General features: G+C 33.8%; 3 protein-coding genes across 3 annotated transcripts; all 3 read right to left on the minus strand.

Moving 5' to 3' along the window:
* Positions 1 to 1,036: 1,036 nt before the first annotated feature.
* Positions 1,037 to 6,201, minus strand: LOC18046805 (probable fructokinase-4). The gene is made up of 4 exons (XM_006442944.2): positions 5,752 to 6,201; positions 2,816 to 3,148; positions 1,703 to 1,819; positions 1,037 to 1,297 (listed from the first exon to the last, which is right to left on the minus strand). The coding sequence occupies exons 1-4, from the start codon at positions 6,160 to 6,162 to the stop codon at positions 1,121 to 1,123; spliced, it is 1,038 nt and encodes a 345-aa protein (XP_006443007.1). The 5' UTR covers positions 6,163 to 6,201; the 3' UTR covers positions 1,037 to 1,120.
* Positions 6,202 to 11,688: 5,487 nt separating this feature from the next.
* Positions 11,689 to 16,852, minus strand: LOC18046806 (uncharacterized CRM domain-containing protein At3g25440, chloroplastic). The gene is made up of 4 exons (XM_006442945.2): positions 16,708 to 16,852; positions 16,004 to 16,340; positions 14,294 to 14,695; positions 11,689 to 12,212 (listed from the first exon to the last, which is right to left on the minus strand). The coding sequence occupies exons 1-4, from the start codon at positions 16,773 to 16,775 to the stop codon at positions 11,721 to 11,723; spliced, it is 1,299 nt and encodes a 432-aa protein (XP_006443008.1). The 5' UTR covers positions 16,776 to 16,852; the 3' UTR covers positions 11,689 to 11,720.
* Positions 16,853 to 17,243: 391 nt separating this feature from the next.
* Positions 17,244 to 20,962, minus strand: LOC18046807 (zinc finger CCCH domain-containing protein 48). Its single transcript, XM_024189686.1, is given in 8 exon segments — positions 17,244 to 17,487; positions 17,591 to 17,688; positions 18,241 to 18,430; positions 18,721 to 18,860; positions 19,119 to 19,220; positions 19,335 to 19,520; positions 19,618 to 20,111; positions 20,114 to 20,962. Coding segments are annotated over 8 exon segments (1,542 nt in total). The 5' UTR covers positions 20,313 to 20,962; the 3' UTR covers positions 17,244 to 17,354.
* Between the last annotated feature and the right edge of the window lie 1,675 nt (positions 20,963 to 22,637).

Raw genomic sequence — 22,637 nt, forward strand, 5'->3', positions numbered from 1 at the left:
GAGTTGCTTGAGTTGTGACAAGTTTCTGCTTATTATTTATTTGCTTAACTGGTTTTGAGATATTATTATTTATTTACTACATGCTGGTATCTGTTTCCATGTGAAAATTGTTTAACAGTTTCTCTGTGCCTTGTGAATTGAGCATGGAGGGAAGCAAGGAACCATGGGCAGAGATGGTTCTGGCTAAAATGCAATCAAAGTAGGCAAAATGCAAGCCAACTCGGAGGACTTTGCGGATAAAGGTAAATGAATGCTCCCTACTAATGAATAAAGTTGCATGGAAAATTTTGCATTTTTCATGTTGCTAGCCTTGGAACAAAGCAATCAAGGGCGGTGAAAATATAAAATATGACTAAATATTACAGATACAAAACGATTGTAGGAAAAAAGTAACGCAAACACCACAGGGTCTTATCTTATTAGAATGAGTGAAAATTATTCTAAAAAAAAAAGGGGATAAGATTAACCACTTCAAAGATTTGATTCAAAAGAGGGCTTCAGCAGAAAGAAAAATCATTTCTTTGGATTGCTGGGAAGTGTGAAGTAACAGCAATGATTTTGCCGACGGCATTTAGCACTTGCATCCAAGAAGAGAGCTCCCTAGTCCGCACTTGATCACACGAGGGATAAATGGACTATAAAATTGAAACAACAAGGCTGTTTAATGCAATACAAGATGATTCAACACACCATCTTAAAGTACGTTTCATTTTTTAAGCTTCTCATAGAAAATATTTCAAATCTCATTTTTAATGGACATTTTTCCCTCTTCAATATCATGTTCCCCACTTAGGTCGTCCTTTTATGGGATCCTTTTATGAGAAACGAGCGAAGAAAACTAAGGTAGCTCCTTAAATGATGGCTGCAAGCCCTTTTGATGAGATGGCAATCGTGAGAAACGATATTTTTATTCACTAAAGCAGAGCAGAAGCCTTGGAGCTCAAGTCTTCCATCATTACAAACAGGGAAAGACAAGTAACCCAAACATTGAAACAAAGAAACCCAAAAAAAGAAAAAAAAATTGTAAAACAAGAAATGGCAGAGAAATTTTGATAGCTCTAGAAGAAGCCCTTTCTTTCATTGAATTTCAAAGCAACTTATATAGAAACGAAAAGAAAATTCAAAATACAAACCAAAAAAAAATCCAACTCATAATTTTGTCTATTATTGTGCTCCTTTTGAGTAAGGCGAGAGCTTCAGACTCTGTGGGTAGAGCTGGAATTGCTCCCTTCTTGGTGGTACTGAGGGCTCCACAGGCATTTGCAAATTTCAATATCTCCCTCAACCTTGGTTCATCCTGGAGTTTAAAAAAAAAAAGAAAACCAAAAGTGGATAAATTACCTTAAAATTAAAATTAATATTAATAAATAGCAATTGTTATAATAATTATGAGAATAATCACTCGGCCTTGCCGGAGTGGCTAGACCCACTCTCTCACAAGTGTGAAGACTGTGGTTCGAACTATTAAAAATACTGTGGGAGTTTAATTTTAATTTCCTTCTTCAAAATTTGAGTGAAGATAGTTTTTTTTCTCTCGAAATGCGAGTGGAGTTGACATCCTTTAAATATTAGAAATAGTTGATGTAAATTAGTCTCAATAATTGTCTGATTGTAAATATGAGTTATAGTATCATGTAATATATTGTAAGCTGAGCAATAGTCTTGTGTAATTTAAAAAAATAAAAATATGAGAACAAGTTACCTCAATAGCAGATTGGTCATCAACAATCTTGCATAGAAGAGCACCAACAAATGCATCACCGGCGCCGGTTGTATCTACTGTTTTCACACGAAAAGCATCCACTGCTCCTTTGAAACTCTACAATTTTCACAAAAGCCAAGAAGACTAATTAGAGTATAGTTTCCCACTCCACACTAAGAGGTAGTAACATAAGGTTATAATACTGTTTTATTATTAGAATTGAATATGCTAATAGTGAAGTGAACCTATCTATGGTCGAAACAAAACCATTTCGATTATTAAAACTTCAAGGTGGGTTTAAAATTCTACCCACACACCCTTAATATTATTAAAATAAAGATAAAATATTTCACCAAAGTTCAAGTTGGAGGGTGGGGGCTCCTCACTTCCACAAGCAGATTCGGTTCCAAGGAAAAAGAACTTGAAAAACAACAACAGGACTTGTCCTTTTAACGTCAGCCAAGAGACAACATCACCTATTGCTAATGGCTCTTCAACCAATAAACACTTTTAACCAGAACTTCAAATTTCCCCAGCACCTCATTAGTCTACTTTTTTCCGAGAATTAAACTTTTCTAGTACTTTTTTTTTTTTTTTTTGAATGAGAACTATTGCTCGTGATGATATTTACAATTATATATATACTGAGACCCGTTTACATTAATTTTGATATGGCACCACTCAGATTTTTAACCCTCTCAAATATTCGAGGGACGTCAGCTCCCATCCTAGGAGAAAGACTGTCTTCACTCAAGCTCTGAGGTTCCAAGGAAGAAAATTTAAATTAAACCCTTACAATACGTCTACGGAGGCTCGAACCACTTCCCTCACATTTGTGAGGGAGTGACTCTGGCCACTTGGGCTAAGTCCAAGTGGTTAACTTTTCTAGTACTTGCAACTTAAAATGAGCCCACAAAATCATAAATTCACAAGTGAGTACCCAGCTGGGTGCAAGTGGGTCTACTCCATTTTTATCAACACATACCACCATACCAACTGTTTACAGCCAAATGTCTAAAATTTAAGCAACCTTCATCTATTCAACTAACAATCCAACTAAATAAAGAAATTGAATTCAGCTTAGCTGGCAAGTTTTATGTTTTTTTTTTTTACCTTAGTGTAGTATCTACAGCCATGCTCTCCAAGGGTGACCAAAAGGAGTTTCAAGTTGGGGTGCCACAGCGACAATGCTGATTCATCATCAATCTTGTCACTCCCGGTGAGGAATTCAAGCTCCACATCACTGACTTTGATTACCTCCGCCTTGTCCCAGATGCTCATTATCTGCTCACGCGCCTCCTCCGGCGAGGGCCACAACGGCAGCCGGAGGTTGGGGTCGTATGAGAGCAGGGCTCCTGCTTCCTTGGCTGCTTTCATTGCCTCCAAGTGTGCTGATCGGCATGGCTCCACTATCAAGCTTATTGATCCATAGTGGAAAACTTTGGCCTGCTCGCAGACGAAAAATAAAATTAAAATAAACAATAAACACAAACAAAATCGAAAAATAAAATTACAAAATCGTGTGAAATGCGAATGCAAGGTGGCGGGTGAGGATTTTAGTCAAAAAGTAGCTCCTACTGAAGTCAATATTGGCATTGAAACACAAATATTTCATGAATATTTTAAGGCAATTCCTAAGTTATCGGCTGACTAATCCGAAACCGTTAGATATCTTGAATTTGAATTCCACGGATGATGTTAATTTAAGTGGTGGGCTATTGGATGAGACGGTTTGAAAATGATTTGTAAAGCGAAAAATGTTGAAATGAAGAGGGAATGATCTAGGGTTTATTAAACTGGAAAATTAAAAAAATTTCCTTGTAATTAACAAAAAAATAATAATATATTTAGTTAACAATACATCTTCTACGCCCTATTGGACAGAATCAATATCCACCCGGCCGAGGGTTTAATTTATTAAGAATATAATAATTTTAATTAGAAATGAACACATAATGTAACTCGAACAATAATATAAAACACTGAATGACTAGTTAAATTTGATTATGTTTTTATTTATAAAACTTCCCTCCTCCCATTGAGATTCAAAAAACAAAAAGGAAAGAAAATTGAATATAACGATTGGAACCAACATACATTCATTAATAATATAATTTGAACTCGATTTGAAATTGGATTTAAAGTTATAGAACCAATTATAGTAAAATAAATTAAAATCTTTTTAATAGAATAAGGTAGTAATTGGACTAACTTTATTATTATTATTTTTTAATTCGATTCTTCGGAGTACATTAACACTTTTGATAGCAACAAATAGAAGTCGAATCATTTTTGAAATATAGTATACATTATAGGATTTAACTATATTGAATTTAGTTTCATTAAAAGAATATGTTCTATTGTAAATCGATTACACTGAAGCGATATTTGAAGTATAGCTACATATTCAATTGAAATTGTTAGTAAATTTACAGTGATGAAAAATAATATAACTAATAATCCAAAATCAATAAAATTAAATTGGGACAAATTAAACGTTGGTAGACTTTTTGTTATTGTACAAATTAAATGATTTAATAATAAACTATTATTAAATAATAAAATATTACAATATTATGTTATTTATTAATATTATTAAACTATAATATATTTTATTTCTATATGTTAGTTATTATAATATAGGATAATTATGTCGAATATTATTGTTTAATTTAAATTTATTTTTGAATTTAGTGTGTTTGTAAATAATAAACGATTAAATAAAATCTATAAATTTATTTTTACTTAGTATAACAATAATAAAATGATTCTATGTAATGAAAATAAAATAAAGTACTATCATTTGTTCATTAGATATTTCGGTTTATTAATATCTTATATTATTATTTAAATTATTATATTTATTTAAATATAAATATAAACTAATATTTAACAAATTTAGAATTTATTAAATAATAAAAATTAAATGATTATATTTAAAATATGTCTAGTGTTTGAATGCAATACAACCTAGACCCCATCTTCCATGAGTTAACATTATCTAGTACATTAGACAAGTGGTGTTGAGCATAAGTTATGTAATATCGATCACCTTTAACATATCACCCTTAAGTCCCTTAACTGGTAATAAAATTTTTATATAGTAACTAATTCTAATTAGCATGTATTTTATGCTTTATGTAATAGAAAATAATAAGCATCAGGGGTCACTTATAATTGCACATAATATGCACTATATTTAATCACATACATCATGAAATCGGAATAAAAAGTTTGGTAATTACTCTACTTACTAATCACCTGGTTCGTTGTGGTGTTTTGGTTTTTGAAATTTTATCTTAAAATATCTAATGTTTTGAGCGTTTAAGAACTAAAATGGTTAATTAATTAATTAATTTATTTTTTAAAAGTTGCTGACGAGTGACGTCATCATCCACGAGTCTAATCCATCAAAGACAGTCCACGAAGGACCCACGATATAATAACGCAATCCAGGTGGTGGGTAAAAACTACGAGATTAGATCTCAATGCAGGACCCACACTAATAAGTCTGACGTGTCGAGATTTTGTAGTTTTTCGCTCGGGCGCACGTGACGGCACGTGACGTTAGCACCTAAACCGGTATACTCCTCATCCCAAAAAAAGAATAATGATCACAGTCAGCTTTTCTGTTTAGAAATTCAACAACGGCCGCTTGATGTCGTGATTCACTCCTCAAGTGGGACCCGCCTGCGATGACGTTAGCGGGATCAACAGAAAATTAACTGAATATGTGTCTTGAAGTCAATGCCTGTGACACAATCATCTGACAGACACAATCAACTGACAGGCCAACCGGTGATTTTAGCGCCGCCGTTGCAAAAATCCAAAATTCAGTTTTTATTTATTTATTTACTTTTTGTTCAGCTCGGACCCCAGGTAGAAAATCCAGCCCCGGCGCGAGAAATTGGGAGTGAAAAAGAAATTAAGTGGGATCCACTATCACGGTGAGTGACTGGATTCCTCGTACGGCGTGTGACTGATCGAAAGAAAAAGATCACAAAAGTAAAAACAGAATTGAAAAAAATTAATGAAAAAAAATAACGTACAGATGTGATCAGCTCGAGATTAAGCTCGTCGGGTCTCAAGAGCATATCAGCGCTGGGGTTTCTGTAAAACATGAACTCACGCTCGCCGTCAGCCCGCAGGGTCACGAATGCAAGGGCAGTCCTGGCACCCTGGTCAAAGTTGATGCCGTCAGCGCTGACTCCGTTCTCCTCCAAGATCCCCGCGAGCATGCGACCGAACTCGTCGTCGCCGAGCTTGCCGACGAAGGCTGCCTTGCCCCCGAGGCGAGCCACGGCTACGGCGACGTTGGCTGGGGCGCCGCCCGGGGCCTTGAGGAAGCCGGGGGCCTCGGCGAGGGAGACGCCGGAGACCGTCGGGACGAAGTCGATGAGCATCTCGCCGAAGGAGACGATCAGCCCTGAGGAGGATGAAACGGCGCCGTCTGTCGGCATTTGTACGAAAATCGAAACGGTGTATATTGAATAGAGAGAGTTTACGAAGAGCGATAATAATAACAGAGATATATGAAGAAGCAAGTGGGAAGCGGTATTTATAATTTTAGCCGATCACTGTTGACAGCATAATAAATAATGTTTTTTTATTTTATTTATAGACTGATATTCTTACTATAGTTGTTGATCATATTCTTGTTAAGTTTATGATGGTATTATTTAGTAAAATTTAAGTTTATAAACTATAATATGTTAATTATAAAAAAAATAATAAAGAAAGATTTTTTTATTTTTTTAATAAATTTACCAATAATTATTGATTTAAGTTAGATTATATTCTATGTCATTTTAAAATAAATATAAGATAATTTTGATAAATTAATATATAAGAAATATTATTAGTTACTAATCAATCTCACGTCATACCAAACACAAGATATGATTATTTATAGTTTAGTCCAATATTACACCAAACACAACATAATATTATAGATAATTCAATATTAATCCAATCTTATCTTATTCAATCCAATACAATCAAATCCGGTATACCAAACAATCCCTATATCTCATGTTTAGTACATTATGTTTTGCAAACTTGCAACTTGCCAGATCGGCAGATACCATGTTGCTTGCAAGAAACTTTTTTTTTCTCTTTTAAATTAGTTTCAATTAATTTATTCAGTTGCAATTCAAATCTATTTGGAACTTTATTTTTAAAAAAATTATTATGTAATATTTAAAAAAAAAAACTTCGAAGTCTTCTTTTCAATTTTGTTTGCCCAAGTTATTACCTTGAAAACAATTAAAAGAAAATGATGAGTTTGTTTGAAATCGGAGAGACCAATAACCCTGCTCCGAAAGACAACAAATACAGAAATAGAAACATTACTTTGAAAAAGAAAAAAAAGAAAAAGGAAAAATCCTACATAAATGAGTATTTGGCGGAGACAAAATCTTTGCTACTTTAGTTTTTGAAATAACATAATAATAGTACATAAAGACAATTTAGTTATTAAAGAATGAAGGCAATTTACTTATGGGAAAACCACCGTCCACCCATTTTTTTTAATTTTTTTCAAAATACATAATTTTTTTTTTGTTGAAATCCACCTAAAGTTACATTTTGTTTCATTTTTCCACTTCTGTTTGGAAACCGTTAAGAAAACTAACAGAAACTTAAAAAATGACATTTTACCCCCAAAACAAAAATTACAATTTCACCCTAAAAATGCTAAAAATAATCAGATTGAATGATGAATATCATTATTGGTACGTTAATGAAGTACAAAAAAATCTTAACTACTAGAGATTATAATTCAATGAATAATAAAACTCTACTTATCTTAAATTCAATTAATGGTTTGCGAGATTGGGTTATTTTTAATACTATTGTTATAATTTAGCATTCTAATTACAGACATATTTAAAAAAAAAAACCCTGCATTTGATGGTTGTGGAATTAATTTCTTTATTGACCGATGGGGAAAAGAATTAGATTTAATTTGATTATTTTTGGTAATTTTTAAGGTGAAATTGTAATTTTCGTTTTGGGGGGTAAAATGGTCATTTTTTAAAATTTTCGTTAGTTTTCTTAACAGATTCCAGACGGAAGTAGAAAAGTGAAACAACATGTAACTTTAGGTGGATTCCAACACACAAAAAAAAAGAATTGTATATTTTTGAAAAAGTTAAAAAAACGGATGGACAGTAGATATTTTCCTTTAACTTATTAAAAAGACTATGCTTCAATACAAGTATATCTAATTTAACGCCCGTGTTAATATGAAGACAAATATTTTATTCCAAGTTTTTCAAGGAGGTGAGTTCCTTCTTTGGATGTAACATTTAGAATTTTCTTTTAATTAATGGAAAAGGACATCAATTTCCTTTTAAATTTGATAAATGGTCATGCATGCCGCCTTTTAGATCGATAGGAGTTGATATGGAAAATTATTTCATTTATAAAAATGATTCCAATACCATTTTTTTTTCATAAATTTTCTCGCACTTAAGCAGAATTCTCAAAAAATAATAATAATATAAAAATAAAGAAAAATTTTTATTGAGTGGAGTCAACAACCCATCCTAGCTTCCACGTACTTCCACCCAATTTTGAAGAATCCCTCCTCTTTATATATCTCAAACCTGAAAGTTTTGTATCCCAGTTCACCTTCAAATAAGGGTTGCATTGAAAAAAAGAAAAAATCACACACGGAGTGAACCCTTCATTTCTCAATTTGCATCAAAAGATGTCCCAAACTGATATTAAAACAACCAAATTACCCTGGTGTTTCATCTTCAATTATAAATAAGAGCATGTAACTTGATACTAAACAATATCTTAATCATTTCAATAGCGATGGGACCTCTTCATCTTAATATTCGGATTGAGGGTTCAAGTCTCGTTAAGTGTGTTATAAGAATAGAATTTATCTTTTATTTTTTTTTAATAATAGATTTTTTAACTGTGTTTCAATTATGATACACATACGAGCGAATCTCAATAAACTTCTTTAACAAAATGTCCTATGGAATATAATAATAATAAAAGAAAATAAAAGTGAGTAGAATTAGGTCCTTACTTCCCCTCTAAGAATCGAAGCTTTATCTTTAACAAGCAATTAATTAGTGAGTTTGGGCGACGCTATCAAAAAGCACTTTAGAATAAGCACTTCCTCCTAATTTCGTTTGATATTTTGTAGCTCATATGATCGAAAGAAACCCTTAGCCTGCCTTTGATTGATTTGATGCGAAGCTATTCACTTTTGCAAACTCACACCAATCTTCCCGGAATTGAAGCTACATTAAAGTCAATGCACTCACGAAAAGAGATGCATGAGAGAAACAAAATCTTCTTAATTTATATTTCTATTAGATTTGTAATTAATATGGCAGTGTTTACTTTCTGGAGTGGGAGTGTGGAGTTTGGAGTGTGGATTCTTCCCACTCCAGTGTTTACTTACCTTAAAAATTGGGGGAGTGGGATTCCCACTCCGTGGGTCCCACTTAATTTTGGAGTGGGGAGTGAGATTCCCACTCCCATGGGGGAGGTGGGAGTGGGAATCCACTCCCCTCTCTTCCCATTTTACCCTCATAATTAAAATAAATAAATAATATTTAATAAAATAAATAATATCATATTTAATAAAATAAATAATATCATATTTATTAAAAATAATAATTATAACATATTTATTTTATTAAATTTAATAAAATAAAAATAAATAAATATTATATTTAAATTAATAATATTAAACATTAATTTTAATAAATCTTAATTAATTATTTAATTAATAATAATAAATATTTTATTCTAAAAAAATTAATTTTGTACTATATTATCAATAATAATATTTCATTTGTGTTGCTATTATTAATAATTTTTATTCACATAATTTAAATTAATAAAAAATTATGATTTACATAATTAAGAATATTAGTAATTATTATTAATTTATAAATATAATAAAATATTTATTTTATTTTCCAAATATATTTTTTATTAATTTTTTAATTACAAATTATAATTCTTTACATAAGGATAAAATTATAATTTAAAACAATTTACTCCCAATCCAAGACAAAGTAAACAAATAGTTGGGATTCTGATTGACAATCCATACTTTCATTTAGTCTAAGTAAACACCCCACTCCCACTCCTACTCTACACTCCTAATCCAAGGATTCTCACTCCTCAGGATTCTTACTCCAATCCAAAAAGTAAACGCAGCATTTGACCCACCGACCACCGTACCTCCTTAACCTTAGGAAGACAATATTATCCAATTCTTTTACCATTACGATATTTGATTATTATATCTTAAAACACGAGGCAGAAATTAGAATAATACTATACCTTATCAAGATATAAGTTTTGTATATTATAAATTTTTTAAAATTTATGTTACATTTCTCAAGTTTTTCATTGTACATTCGATTTTTTTTTCATATTTATAAATTTATTTATTATAAGATGCAATAATACGTTAAATGAGTGCCCAACATTGATATGTAAAATTTTTTAAATACCTTGTATTAAAATGAAAATGTTAAATTGGAAATATTTAAAGAATTCTGATGGAGTGAAAGCAACAAATAGAAAAGAACACACTCAAAAGAGAAACTTTTTTATTAAAAAAAAAAAAAAAGCTAGGGTTTGGACTTTTTTTTATACCTAAACTCTAAATAATTCTAACTTACAAAATCAAGCAAACTTCATATAGTTGATCATAATAAAATAATACTAAGTACTAACTAAAAAAAAAAAAAAACTTAGAACCAACTTCGTAATAAAAAGATTAAAAATTAGAAAAAATAACTTGAAATATTTTTTAAGGCCTTAAACGACGAAATTTGATAAATTTTTTATGGCATCATAGTCTTAATAGTGTGTTTTGATCCTCTTAATATGAAATGTCACCTCTTGAAGGAATAAGAAAAGGAAAAGTTCGTTATCACATGACAACATTTATAGTTAAATGCCAAGTCATTAGCAATAAGTACATAAAAAAATTGGGTCCATAATCACTCTGGAGGATAATTTTGGAGAATTTGTGATAAGATAGATATTCTTTTTAATTTTATTTTATTCTTACAGTAATTCCTTATTTACAAATTAGAGGGGAAAAATTGGGTATAAATTCCCACGAGCACTCAAATATTGTTTCCCAATATGTGTACTGAATATTATAATTCTCAATATAAAATGAAATGGGCAACTTTAGGTTCATTTTCTTTTTAACGGTTCACAATTATCTCCATCATTTTCAGAATATCAACTCATGTAAATCTGTGTTGCATTATAAAATTCCATAAAGATTATTGTATAATTTTTTTAAAAATCCATTTATGTGATTAGAAAAAGTGTGGTGGAACAATAAAATCTTAGATAAATAAAGTATACTCAAAAGAGAGAGAGAGAGAGAGCAAAACAATTAATTAAGAAAACAGGAAAGTTAAAAGAGAGGTTTCGTTGTAGAGGTCAAAAAGCAGCTACAAACAAACAACTTGCAAATGAGACACTGTGTCATCATCCACAGAGAATGTAGAAGGATAAAAAGAAAATCAAGAGCAATATCAAACACGATACAACAAGTACACTGGTGAGGCTGCCACGCACAATCTTTTAAAGAAAAGAAAAAGGAATAAAATGAAAATGAAAATGAAATACTTTTGAAAAGAAAAATAATTAACCTTATAAAGTTAAAATTTAATTCTTAGGCCTTAACAAAATGATCCCATAATAGTTGAAAAGGATACAATTCTTATTCAAAATTAATATGAGTACGCAATTTGTTTGATTCAAATCACCATTCACGTAATTGACGGCACCCTATTATATGAGTACCCTATTATATAAGTACTTATCTGGTCCAAGATTATGAACTAGATAACTTCTACCCATCATATATGTAGACAATGAACAAAAACATCATATGAAGACAACCTGCTATTTACAATAATACTCAATTAGTAGAATTAGAATACAAAAATACTATAAAAAAAAAAAATTAGGTAGAGCAAACCAACCTAGGCCAGTAAAATGAGTTTTTGAATTAAATTTTGATGTCTCTATTTCGTCCTATGAAATTTTGATTATTAGAATCATATAAGGTTTTAGACATCGATGATGAACCTGACATCGTAAAGGAGAGCTCTCGCATTCTAGAAGAGCTTACTTGGCTTTCCTTAGAGTCAAAATCAGATGAGCTGTCATCTTGAGAATCTGATTCACTTGTGGATAAGCCCTCGTCTTCAATATAATCAAGTTCTGATAGTGTTTGATCTGTGGAATCACTTTCTGCCTCTGAGGCACCTGGAGATAAAGCATCATAGGTGGAGTCTAGGCTTTTCCTTTCCACCATTTTGAATTTCCATGATTCCTGGGTAACTTTAGACGGATTGTCCATGATTGACATGGGATTCCGATTATTTGGGTCACCATAAAGTGCTATGTGCCTGTAATAGAGCTCCAATTCTTTCTCCGCCATGGCAATAAAGCGCCTAACAGACTCCAGTGACTGCTCGTATTTTGATTTTTCCAGTGCCTGCAAAGGAAATGCAAACTTAAATTTAGAGCAAAACTGCTCCTATATCGATTCCAATGTTCACCAAATAAACCATACTGCACATCAAAGGAAATGAAACATAATTACACCAGAATGCATAAAATAGAATTAGGCATTAGCAGTGCAGGAATTGGGAGAAAAATGAAAGATAAAACTAAAAAGGAATTCATTTTCAATTTTAAGGGATAATCCTTTCATTGTCTGTTGTGCATGGAACCATTGGCTTGCCAACCAAAGCAGAGATCAAGGGGAAAAAAAGGAAAAATAAATCAAAGCACTCCTAAATCCTAATACTTCCACTTTCTTTTTTGCCACTCCTCTTTTTTCCAGTATCCTTCATCACATTAGGGCCATGACATAATGCTGAATCTTGCATCTCTCAATTGGAGTTTTAACAAATAAAATAAAATAAAGGATTGCGAAGGATTGTTTCGTGGCAAAGCGGGGGTAAAACAATGAATTTATAAGTTCATCCAACTCAACCTCGTGAATCAACAAGCTCTTACGCACAGAGCTCATTTGCATCTCCCCACCATACCATGTGCTCCAATCTGAGAACTGCATTAAAAGAACTGAGATTCTACCAGCACAATCGCTATTTCTAGAACAAAAAGGCTCGTCTATATTGATGCATTTTGCAATTATCTTGCAAATTAACATTAATTTTGCCACATCAGTCGGCAGGTCACAGCCTTTCTGCTAATTACTTGGATGATGGTGACTGAGTTGGCGAAAAAGGAAATAGAAATTTGTGCTGGGACTTTTGTTGGGCTGTGCTTTTCCTTTTTCAATCATTTTTTTTTTGGATTAGTCCATTAAGTTCCACAAAATAAGGACTGTAATACTTTGATATTATTGATTACCCTCCTTTGTTCTATTACCGTTTAAATTATGAGCAAGAAAACCTAGTCTAAACAGACCACTAATGAGGGAGTTCTTTTTTTTTTTTTGGGGGGGGGGGGGGGGGGGGGGGGTGTCACCAATAAAGGCGGGTTCTAGAAAATACTTATCTAAGTTAATGGGGCAAGTTGCCACTGGCCATACTCTAATAGTTAAATTGAGGAACAAAAAGTTTCCCAGAAAATTTCATCACTCATCTGGTGACCTCCAGTGTGTTCTAACAGTTTCTGTGAATGTTTTTCTTTTTCATTCTCGTTCATATTAAGGATTTAATCACTTTCACATGTAATTCTCAAGATAAGTTTGAAAATAAACAGAAAACACTAAGAAAGTTTTCCATTGGAGAGACAAACTCCAATCAGAGAGGGTGAATTGATCTGGATTTGCTAAGAGCAAGTATGCTAGTGCACACTCACCTAATCCAAAACAAGCTGAGGAAAGTACTCTCAGCTATATTACCCAAGGGATTAGTGTTTCCAGCTTGAGATTTCCATTACAAAGCATGAAAGGCAACTTGTGTATTCCATTTACTAAGATCTCTGTTTCACTTATATTTCGTCAAATGTACAGAGGAGTTCAATTTCCAAAGATAATGCAGTTCTTATTTGGCTTTCTTTTATGACTAATAATAGTTTTACAATTTTTTTTTTTGGTTGTGGGGGGGTGGGGGGTGGAGGGGGGCACTAACATCATATTAGGTTTATTTGGTTCAAATCGCCACCAAGATTTACACTTCATAGCAACTGAATGTATGCCTAGTTGTGAAGAACTACATGTTCCTTTGGAAGGGGTGAAAAAAGGACGGAAACTAACTACTAATAACAATTAAACAAACCCATCTACTGCAAATAATTAACCAAGCAGTTTTCTGCCAAAATTGAACAACCAGCCAAGCAAAGTCATCTGCATCACTTGGCAACCTAAGTGCTCAAACGACACCAGCAGGCCAACATAAACATGTAGTAAAACTGAACAAACCCTTTAATTTGGGGTCAAGGATGGACTAAAAACAATAAGCATAGGACATTTCACGAGTTGGAATTATGGCAGTGTAATTTCTTCCTCTCATCCTCATTGTTTGATCAGAAATTAAAACGAAATTTTATTCATAATATTAACATGCAAGTAAAATTAGAGTATGCTGAAGTTGGAAAATGCACCTTTTTCTTGGACAATGTATCTATAGGTGACATTATTTCTGGCTGCACATAGTTCTTCCCTCGGTAAAAGATTACAGTATCATCTCCAATTATCTGTATGGGGATTCCACCACTTAATCTGGCAATTTCCTCGGCGAACTCATGTATCTGGCCAGGTTTAGAAGGCTTGCAGAAGACCTTAACAGTTTCATGTTTCTTCCAATGCATATGCATGTTAAGAATAACACCCCCAAATACTCCTCTCCTGCCAATTGGCACATAGTTAGACCTTTTCTGGGCCATCTTTTTGAAATAGAAACGTTCCTCACCGGTCAACTCATGTGGTTTAACCACAGGACCCTGTACTTTTGGAACTTCATACCGCTTAAGTCTTTCAATCAGCAAGGCTTCCTTAATTTTGGCCTGAAATTATTATTATTTTTTAGAAAGTGCCATATAAACATGTATAAGGATCAACTACCAACAACTACGAACAAGATTGTGGTCCATCAATCAAAAATCCATAACAGAGCATGCTGTGTATGAAAGTCAGAGGAATATCCACATTCAGAAAAAATCAATTTTTTTCTCCACTTTTATATCATAAACATGCAACAGAATTTTGATTTTGAAACAATTTTGGGATGCAACAAGCTAAAGAAGGAAATGAATGTAAGACACTGAGATTAATATACAAATTCACACAACAAAGACAACTAAACCTCAGTAAACAATTTTGTCATGAGGTGGCGACTGTATTGGTTGGAGGTGGTGACTCACCCCCCGGAAATACATAGACTATCATGGAACTCCTTTTCAATTGCGCCCACTATCTCATGACATGGTGTGTTTGAACACATTGGTTGCATCCCAAAATTGTTTAGTTGATCCTCCAACAACGAGAATAAATTGTAAAATGAATTTAATGTAAACAAGAAAAATAATTGCATAATAGGATCTGAAACTAGTATTTTCCATGCTTCAGCCCAGAGATTTCATGGCAGTTGTCTTTAGATGAACCAGACAAAATTGATTAAACTCAAACAAACAAATCAGACCAACAACATAAAATTGGAATATTTGCTCTTGCACTCAATTTCAAGAATTTAGTTTGCAACCAGGCAAGCTCATCCATTCTACCTAATTAACCCCCTAACCTTTCTTTTAATTGTGATGGAAATGAGATGACCCTCTTTAGTGTCTCATTTCAACCCATACAACCAAACTCCTTTTTCAAGAGAACTCTCAAGCTGATAACTCCTACCCAGGGAAATAGCATCAAAATAATTAAATAACTAATGTCTAAAACACTGCACTTTTGTTATTGTAAGAAACTCAATTAATTTTCAAAAGAGGCTAATACTTTTACCTTCCTTAGCTCCTCTAATCTACCATCAACTAAGCCATAAACAGTAATCTTGAAGAAAAACAAAGCAACTTATGAAAATGCTTTCTACTAAAACACCCCGTAAGTATTCCTCCAAAAGCATTTTAAGTGCCATTACTAAAATAAATAAAATAAAATTCTAGAAAAAAAAAATCAAGTGCTTCACCAAAACACCTTTGTATACAACCAAACATAATAAACTAGAAGCAAGAGTGGTTTTGGTTATGTAAACTCAATGTAAATCAGGTTAATTATGGGATAGATATTATTAAAAATACCTAATGTAGCTTAGATAAGCTCAAGCTTTCAAACAAAGTATAGTTTCTCCGAAAAGGTACACTGACCTTTTCAAGCTTGTATTTTATTCTGTCCTCTGCATTGGCAAACTTCTGCTTCTTCTTCTTCCCTTTGACAGTAAGCCGACGAGGGTCCCTCTTATTAGCATCTTTTCTCTTCTGCTTCTCTCTCTTCTTCTTCAACTTGAACCTCTTTTTGGTCTGCCACTTCTCCTTCTTAGGAGGGTGGACTTCATGTGTTTCAAACTTAGGCTTTCCTTCCGAAATCACCAGGTTCACTGTTCCATGACTCACATTTCTCCAAACCCACGAAGGATTTATCGGTTTTGGTGGACCTAAGTGACTATATGGACACAAAACTGATTGCGGGGCTCGTAAAATCGACCTAGTGGATACAGAAAATCACACCGCACAGATGAAATCAGTAAATACTACATGTACAGATTGTATCGCTCAATACAATTGCACAAACGCAAAGCAAGCATACGAATCCTTACATCCGTAATCCATACAAATTTTGCTAAATCTAGAAACGACATTAATTAACGATAATTGACAACCCATAAATGTATGATAAAATGAGAGAACTTCAGTGCTTCAACGGACAGAAAAAATGGGGTTTCGGGGTTCGGATGAATTTAGCTGAATTCGAGAAAAAAAAAAAAAGAAGAAGAAGAAAAGAAACCAAACAAATTTATACACATTAGTATATGATCAAATTTAAATAAAAAAATTTGAGAGCAAGAGAGTACCTGAGAGAGAGGAATTTGTTAAGAGCGGAAGCTTTTCGAAGATTATGAAATAATAACGCCTCTGCCATTCCAATAAATTAACAGTGTGCCAAGAGTATGAGAACAGATGTTTAAAAATTGCCTAAACCCAGGCGGCCAGGCCAGACCTTTTGGTCCCAATTTATAGTCTTCAAAGTCAAAGCAGCAGCGGTGACCTCTTTGATAAAAATTTGAATAATAATAACATTATTTAACAAAACAGTGAAAAGAAGGGACTTATGTGATAAAGCACATCCAACCCTGATTAATTCGAAACATAATACGATTTGCAAGCCGTCGGTTGCAAGTAATTTTTAACTTTTATTTGGAACGAATTACATTTATGAGACACAGCATGAAATTATTATGGCTTTATAATTAAACACTAAAATGAATTTCATTTGCAATTTTAGATCGCATCAGTCTTTTTTATAGTTATCAATTGTGTTACAAAGAACAAATAAAATGAAATTGAAGAGTTGTTATTTAAATAAGAAAAATTCAACATACGACGCAAATAACCAAAATTTTCAACATCTATTATATACAAGTTTTTGACCGATTTGGCCCAATTACGTGCAATTACATATACATATATTTTATTCCTCAATAATAATTCATGACGTCTCTCAGCTTGGCTTTGCCAACAATTTCCATACGCCCAACATCCCAGCTCCATCACCGGTGAAAAACAGATTATCAGGTCCGATCTCAATTACTCTAACTTCGTGCTTTGAAAATATCCTGCCTCTCTCCATAAACCTGGCACAAAAGAGTTCAATTTCATTAAACAGCAGCAAAGAGAGAAAGAAACTTCAGCCAAATGGATAATGGATTTCACTTTCAGCACAGAGATGAGACTCACGATGGCAGCTCGTATAGGTGAACGGTGTTGTCATTACAAGCGCCAATCAGAACTGGCTTACCATCTGGATCGTTCAGCCCAGCGAGTGCAAGCACACCCTGGAACAAGAAAATAGAAATAATCAATGAAACAGTAGAACCCATAAACAGGTGAGATGTGTCCGTGCACTTTCACAGCAGGAAGTTGAAGCAATAAAAAATTAAAAAATGGCATTCGATGAAGCAAATATAAAGAAAATATTTTTCAAAGGAGCCGATGCATTTTCACAACCGATCATGCAGCAACAGAAAAAGAGTAATAATATAGCCACAAACTTTTGTATAAATTTATTTCGTACAAACTGATGTGTCATAATAAAATTGATTGAATTAAATATCTCTGAACCCACATGATCTATTTTTATTATTTGGTATTTTCATTCAATCAATAAATTAATGCCAAATCAATTTGTACAAGAGTTTGTGATTGTATTATCACTCACAGAAAAATGCATGCATCAATGAACAGAAGGGCATGAAATTAATACTGTAAATAACGCTGCATCAGTCAGCATTACATTGCATTGTATAATCAACAAAATTTTCTATTTTGCCAAACAAATAAACATATGAAACAATATATAGATATATAGCAAAAGAAACTCAACATACATGATCTTCTTTATGTGTATAGGCAGCTTCCACGTTGCCCCCTCCAGTAGCGAACCAAACTTTTATTGTGTGGTCCAACGAGCATGATAGCAAAAACTGATCCCAACAAAGAAGAGACATTGGTGCATTGGTATGATCATTCAATGTCATTACAGGCTCCAAAGTGTCAAGTTCCCAAACCTGGAGGAGAGCGAGAAGAAAACAATGGAAGGGTTCAGATTGATCACCCATATAAAAGAAGTTACAATAAAAGATACCAACCATTTGCAAGAATAGAATTTAAAAATAAAAGGTGCGAAAGCAATGACAAAGCAAACCAAAATAATTATATGATACTAAATATTCAGTGAGCCAACAGGCCAGTGCCACATAATATGAACGTATCTTCAGATATCCAAGACTCCCTGACAAACACTATCCTAAACAGCAGGAAGAAAAGAATAGTTGGTAAATCTCTGTATAAGACCAATTTACCCTTATCTATCCATGGAACCAGAATATAGCCTACTGCATCCAACAGCTAAGCATGTCACAGGACGAGTGTGGCCTCTCAAGGATGTAGCCAGTTGAAAAGGATTCTGGGTGTTGGGACTGCCTTTCCAGACCAGAATATTACCATCCTGCCATGTCCAACAAAACAATTAAACATTTCTGAGCAATGAATGACCAAACAGATGATGCAGGGGATGGTGTAAACATCTAAATTTCAAAGTGATATCCTCAGCTGTGATTTCAAAATGTTATCATTAAGATATTCATCATAAATGACGAATGTAACCAAGTTACACTGACAAGTGCCAATACTTTGCAATGACATATCAAACCACGAGGAAGAAACCATGTCAGTTCCAAATGATAATCAAATATGCTCTAGTTACCTGTGCCCCAGCAAAGAGCATTTCATTAGCAACAACCATGGAATAGACTTCACCAACTGGTCCATCAAGGCTAAATTCAGCCAATGACTCAATGTTCCACGCCTGCAAAATCACCAACACATAGAAAATGAGCTTTTGAGCACAAAATTAACTAGATAGAGAGAAAAAGAAGGTCATTGTCAATTGAAGACAAAATATACTAAGTTATATTCTAACCTTAACAACATTAGGCATGCCTGTAAACACCCATGGGCCCTCGCAAATCAAAGATCCAACCCCAGCACCAAGATTGATCACACTAGCACATTGACCAGTATTACAGTCCCAAAGTCGTACTGTTCCATCTCTGCTGCCTGAAAGAAGCTTGTCAGACCTTAAAGGAAGAGCAATTCCACTCACAGCCTGTCAATGAAAGACCAAAAGTCATCAATCAATAATGAATTATATTACTGCATATAACAATTAACCAAAAAAAAAAAATTCTAAACATAAGCAATACCTTTTCATGCCCCTCCAGCTTTGCCAGCATTGTTAACCCCTCCCCGCAAAACCATGAATGCAAAAACCGGCATTCATCACCTCTTACACAATTACCCAACAGCCAATGGCAACACACATTTTTCAGGGTAGTCTTCTTAGAAGTACTTTTATCTCCAGACTCATCACTTACAGTAGAAGAAGCCGATGATGAGTTCTTAGGACCAGTATAACCAGGGTTTTCTCTATTTCGAACATGGGGAATTCTATCTTCTGATCCACTGGAAACCCATAAGTTATTCTTAAGACGATTATAGCTGGGTGGGCTCTTCTTAGCAAGCTTAGGGTTACTAAGAAGCAGGGATGATGATTCAGTGTGGGCAAATCTACAGGGGTTTCGATTGCATCTTCCTTCTAGAAAGTAAACACATACAACTTTGCTGGTGGGCCGTCCTCCTCCTACCCTGCCTCCTGCTCGTCCATTAATTGGAGTAAAGAATGATCGTTCTCTTTGATTGTGAGTCTGCTGGATGCCTTAACGTCCATACTATAGATCATGAAAAGAAAGACAGAGATAGATATGAAATTAATTGACAAGACATACAACGATTCCTTCAAAGAATATCGACGATCCCATCGCAGAAGATCCAAAATCAGAACAAAAAGTGAAGATGAAGAACAAAGCACGGTCCACCTTTCGATCCTTTGATCTTCCATTCCAATTAGAAAATCCAAATATAAGTGATTGCAAGGTAAACCCTAACAGGAATTCCAAAATCTAAATACAGAATGGGCCGGCCGACGGCCACAAGAATCGGACTCTTGATGATCTTGAAATTCGACCATTATCTGACCCAAAAATCCTCCGCAAAAAACCATAACGCTGACCTAAACGAAAGAATGAAAGCCTAACGCTTCATACATGTCGAATCATAACCACAATCAAATTCTTGGTAAGCTCAAAAATCGATCATTATCTGACAGCAAAATCCTCAGCAAAAAACCCTAAGCCTAACCGTAACTGTAAAAGAATGAATGATATCAGAAGAACCCTAACGCTAACACATGTCGAGTCATAACCGCGGTCAGATCTGATCATCATTCCAGATGATGATAAACAAACCCTGATTACAAAGACATAAGCTTGATTGATTGATTGATAGAGATACTGCTGCAAACCTGAGATTTTTCCAACACGACGAACTCTAATTTTCAAATTTGTTTTAGATTCAGGAACCAAATTGATATCGTCGAAGTTCGAACAAGGAAAGAAATAAGGAATGAATGAAATTGAGGAGAGACTATGTGAAGGGAGGCGTGTTTGTGAATTATTATTATTTTTTCCCCGCCTCGAAGATTAAAGTAAAATTTCGATGGCTCTGTTAGTTGCGTTCTGTTTCTGGTCTTTGCCAGGATATATATAGTGTTGCAAATCCCGCGTTTTCCTATACGAAGTAGGCATTGGGCGAATGCCGCGTGGCTTCCATTTCTTGGCGGTAAGTAAGTTGTCAACGGCTACAAATTAATTTTTCCAATCAGTATATTTATGTCAATTACGTTTATATTCGGGGAAAAAAGGTCAATTCGGTCTTTGTTATTTATTTTGTGGGTGGGTTTATTCAAACCAACTAAAATACTTATTAAACTAATTTACTTAATAAACTCACTAAATTTAAAAATTTACATTTTACTTTGCAACCCCATTTTAATACCCGTTATACTTTTATGTGAAATTAATATAGTTCTTGCATCTTTCTTCTTGTCTCTCTCTAATTTTTTATTGTTCACAATTTCATAAGCACATCTTTCCTTAAAATTGTAAAGATAATATATGAACTCGCCAAAAATTGTGAAATATTATATTCGAGAAAACAACAATTTGTAATCAGCATTTTACTTTCATTCATGGCTAATTTCTTTTATGCATAACGAAAGATTGATTAGGGAGAGAGAATTTTAGTCAATCCCAAAAGATTTGATAAGAAAAAATTATTGGTTGAATTCAAGCTTTACCAATGAGAAATTTTTGGCCAAATCGATATATCTATTGACTTCATACAATCTTATTTTAGTTAAAAAGGATGGAGTGGTAGGGATTTTTTTTTTAAAAAAAAATTAGGCTATGTTTGGGGAGAAAGAGAAAAAATTATAGTAGAACGCCACGTGTCGATGAGACACCATAACTCTAAGTGATCATTGTACGCACCTGAGGTACCCGACCTACACCATAAACTCGATATTAGACCTATACCATAAACTCGATACTCAAGGTACCGTACTTTCATCGTAATTTCAGTACCCGAGATACCTGACCTACACCATATGTTTGAATACCCAAGGTACCCAACAAATCATATGCGAAATGATTAAGGAAAAGTCTCTAAAAAGTCTGTCATGAGAGACGTCTCCATCGCCTAAAAGGTAATATTTGATTTTTTTAAAATCAAATATTAGAATACCATGCTGAAAAAGTGGTGCCAGCCGACTGTCACTTTAGTAAAAAAGTGAAGGACGCTACACCAAGGACATGCTAAGGTATTTTGGACCACTCTCTAGCGTATGCCGCGTACCCAAAAGGATAAATTCCATCATGAATATCTTCTTGGTCCCCAAGCATGCTCCCAATAGCCCAAATATCATAAAAAGGTAAAAGGACAACCAATCACCATGGAAATACCCCACGTGGTAGTCGGGGTACTTCATATATAAAGGCATCCATGTTTTATTTTCATCATTCTACATTACACACACATTCCACGAAAAGAAAGGCTAAGGTCCTTTTTAACCTTAAGCCATTATTTTCAGAGGGCTGGCAAGCTCCCACCATTATAAAAGCTTGAGTTGCTGACTTGAGTGTTGAAGTGTGGACGCACGGGCCATCCTGGCTCTACCTCTAATCTCTTTTTCATTGTTTTACAGGCTTAAAGCTTATCTCAAATGACCTTCTTTCCATATTCAGACCTCTCGTCGTCATCACCAGCCTCTCACTCTCATTACCTCATTCGAATCTTAGAAGCATCACACACAACAACCTAGTGTGGT

The sequence above is a fragment of the Citrus clementina genome, unplaced genomic scaffold (assembly GCF_000493195.1).
Source record: "Citrus clementina cultivar Clemenules unplaced genomic scaffold, Citrus_clementina_v1.0 scaffold_3, whole genome shotgun sequence".
Lineage (NCBI taxonomy): Eukaryota > Viridiplantae > Streptophyta > Magnoliopsida > Sapindales > Rutaceae > Citrus > Citrus x clementina.

Excerpts from the sequence above, each read along its gene's own strand:
- LOC18046805 (XM_006442944.2), bottom strand. The coding sequence starts at position 6,162 with ATGCCGACAGACGGCGCCGTTTCATCCTCCTCAGGGCTGATCGTCTCC. Across the intron at positions 3,149-5,751 it reads ATCTCGAGCTGATCACATCT|GCCAAAGTTTTCCACTATGG; the intron begins GTACGTTATTTT and ends GTCTGCGAGCAG. Across the intron at positions 1,298-1,702 it reads ATGACCAATCTGCTATTGAG|GATGAACCAAGGTTGAGGGA; the intron begins GTAACTTGTTCT and ends TTTAAACTCCAG.
- LOC18046806 (XM_006442945.2), bottom strand. The coding sequence starts at position 16,775 with ATGGCAGAGGCGTTATTATTTCATAATCTTCGAAAAGCTTCCGCTCTT. Across the intron at positions 16,341-16,707 it reads AACAAATTCCTCTCTCTCAG|GTCGATTTTACGAGCCCCGC; the intron begins GTACTCTCTTGC and ends TGTATCCACTAG. Across the intron at positions 12,213-14,293 it reads ATACATTGTCCAAGAAAAAG|GCACTGGAAAAATCAAAATA; the intron begins GTGCATTTTCCA and ends TTTCCTTTGCAG.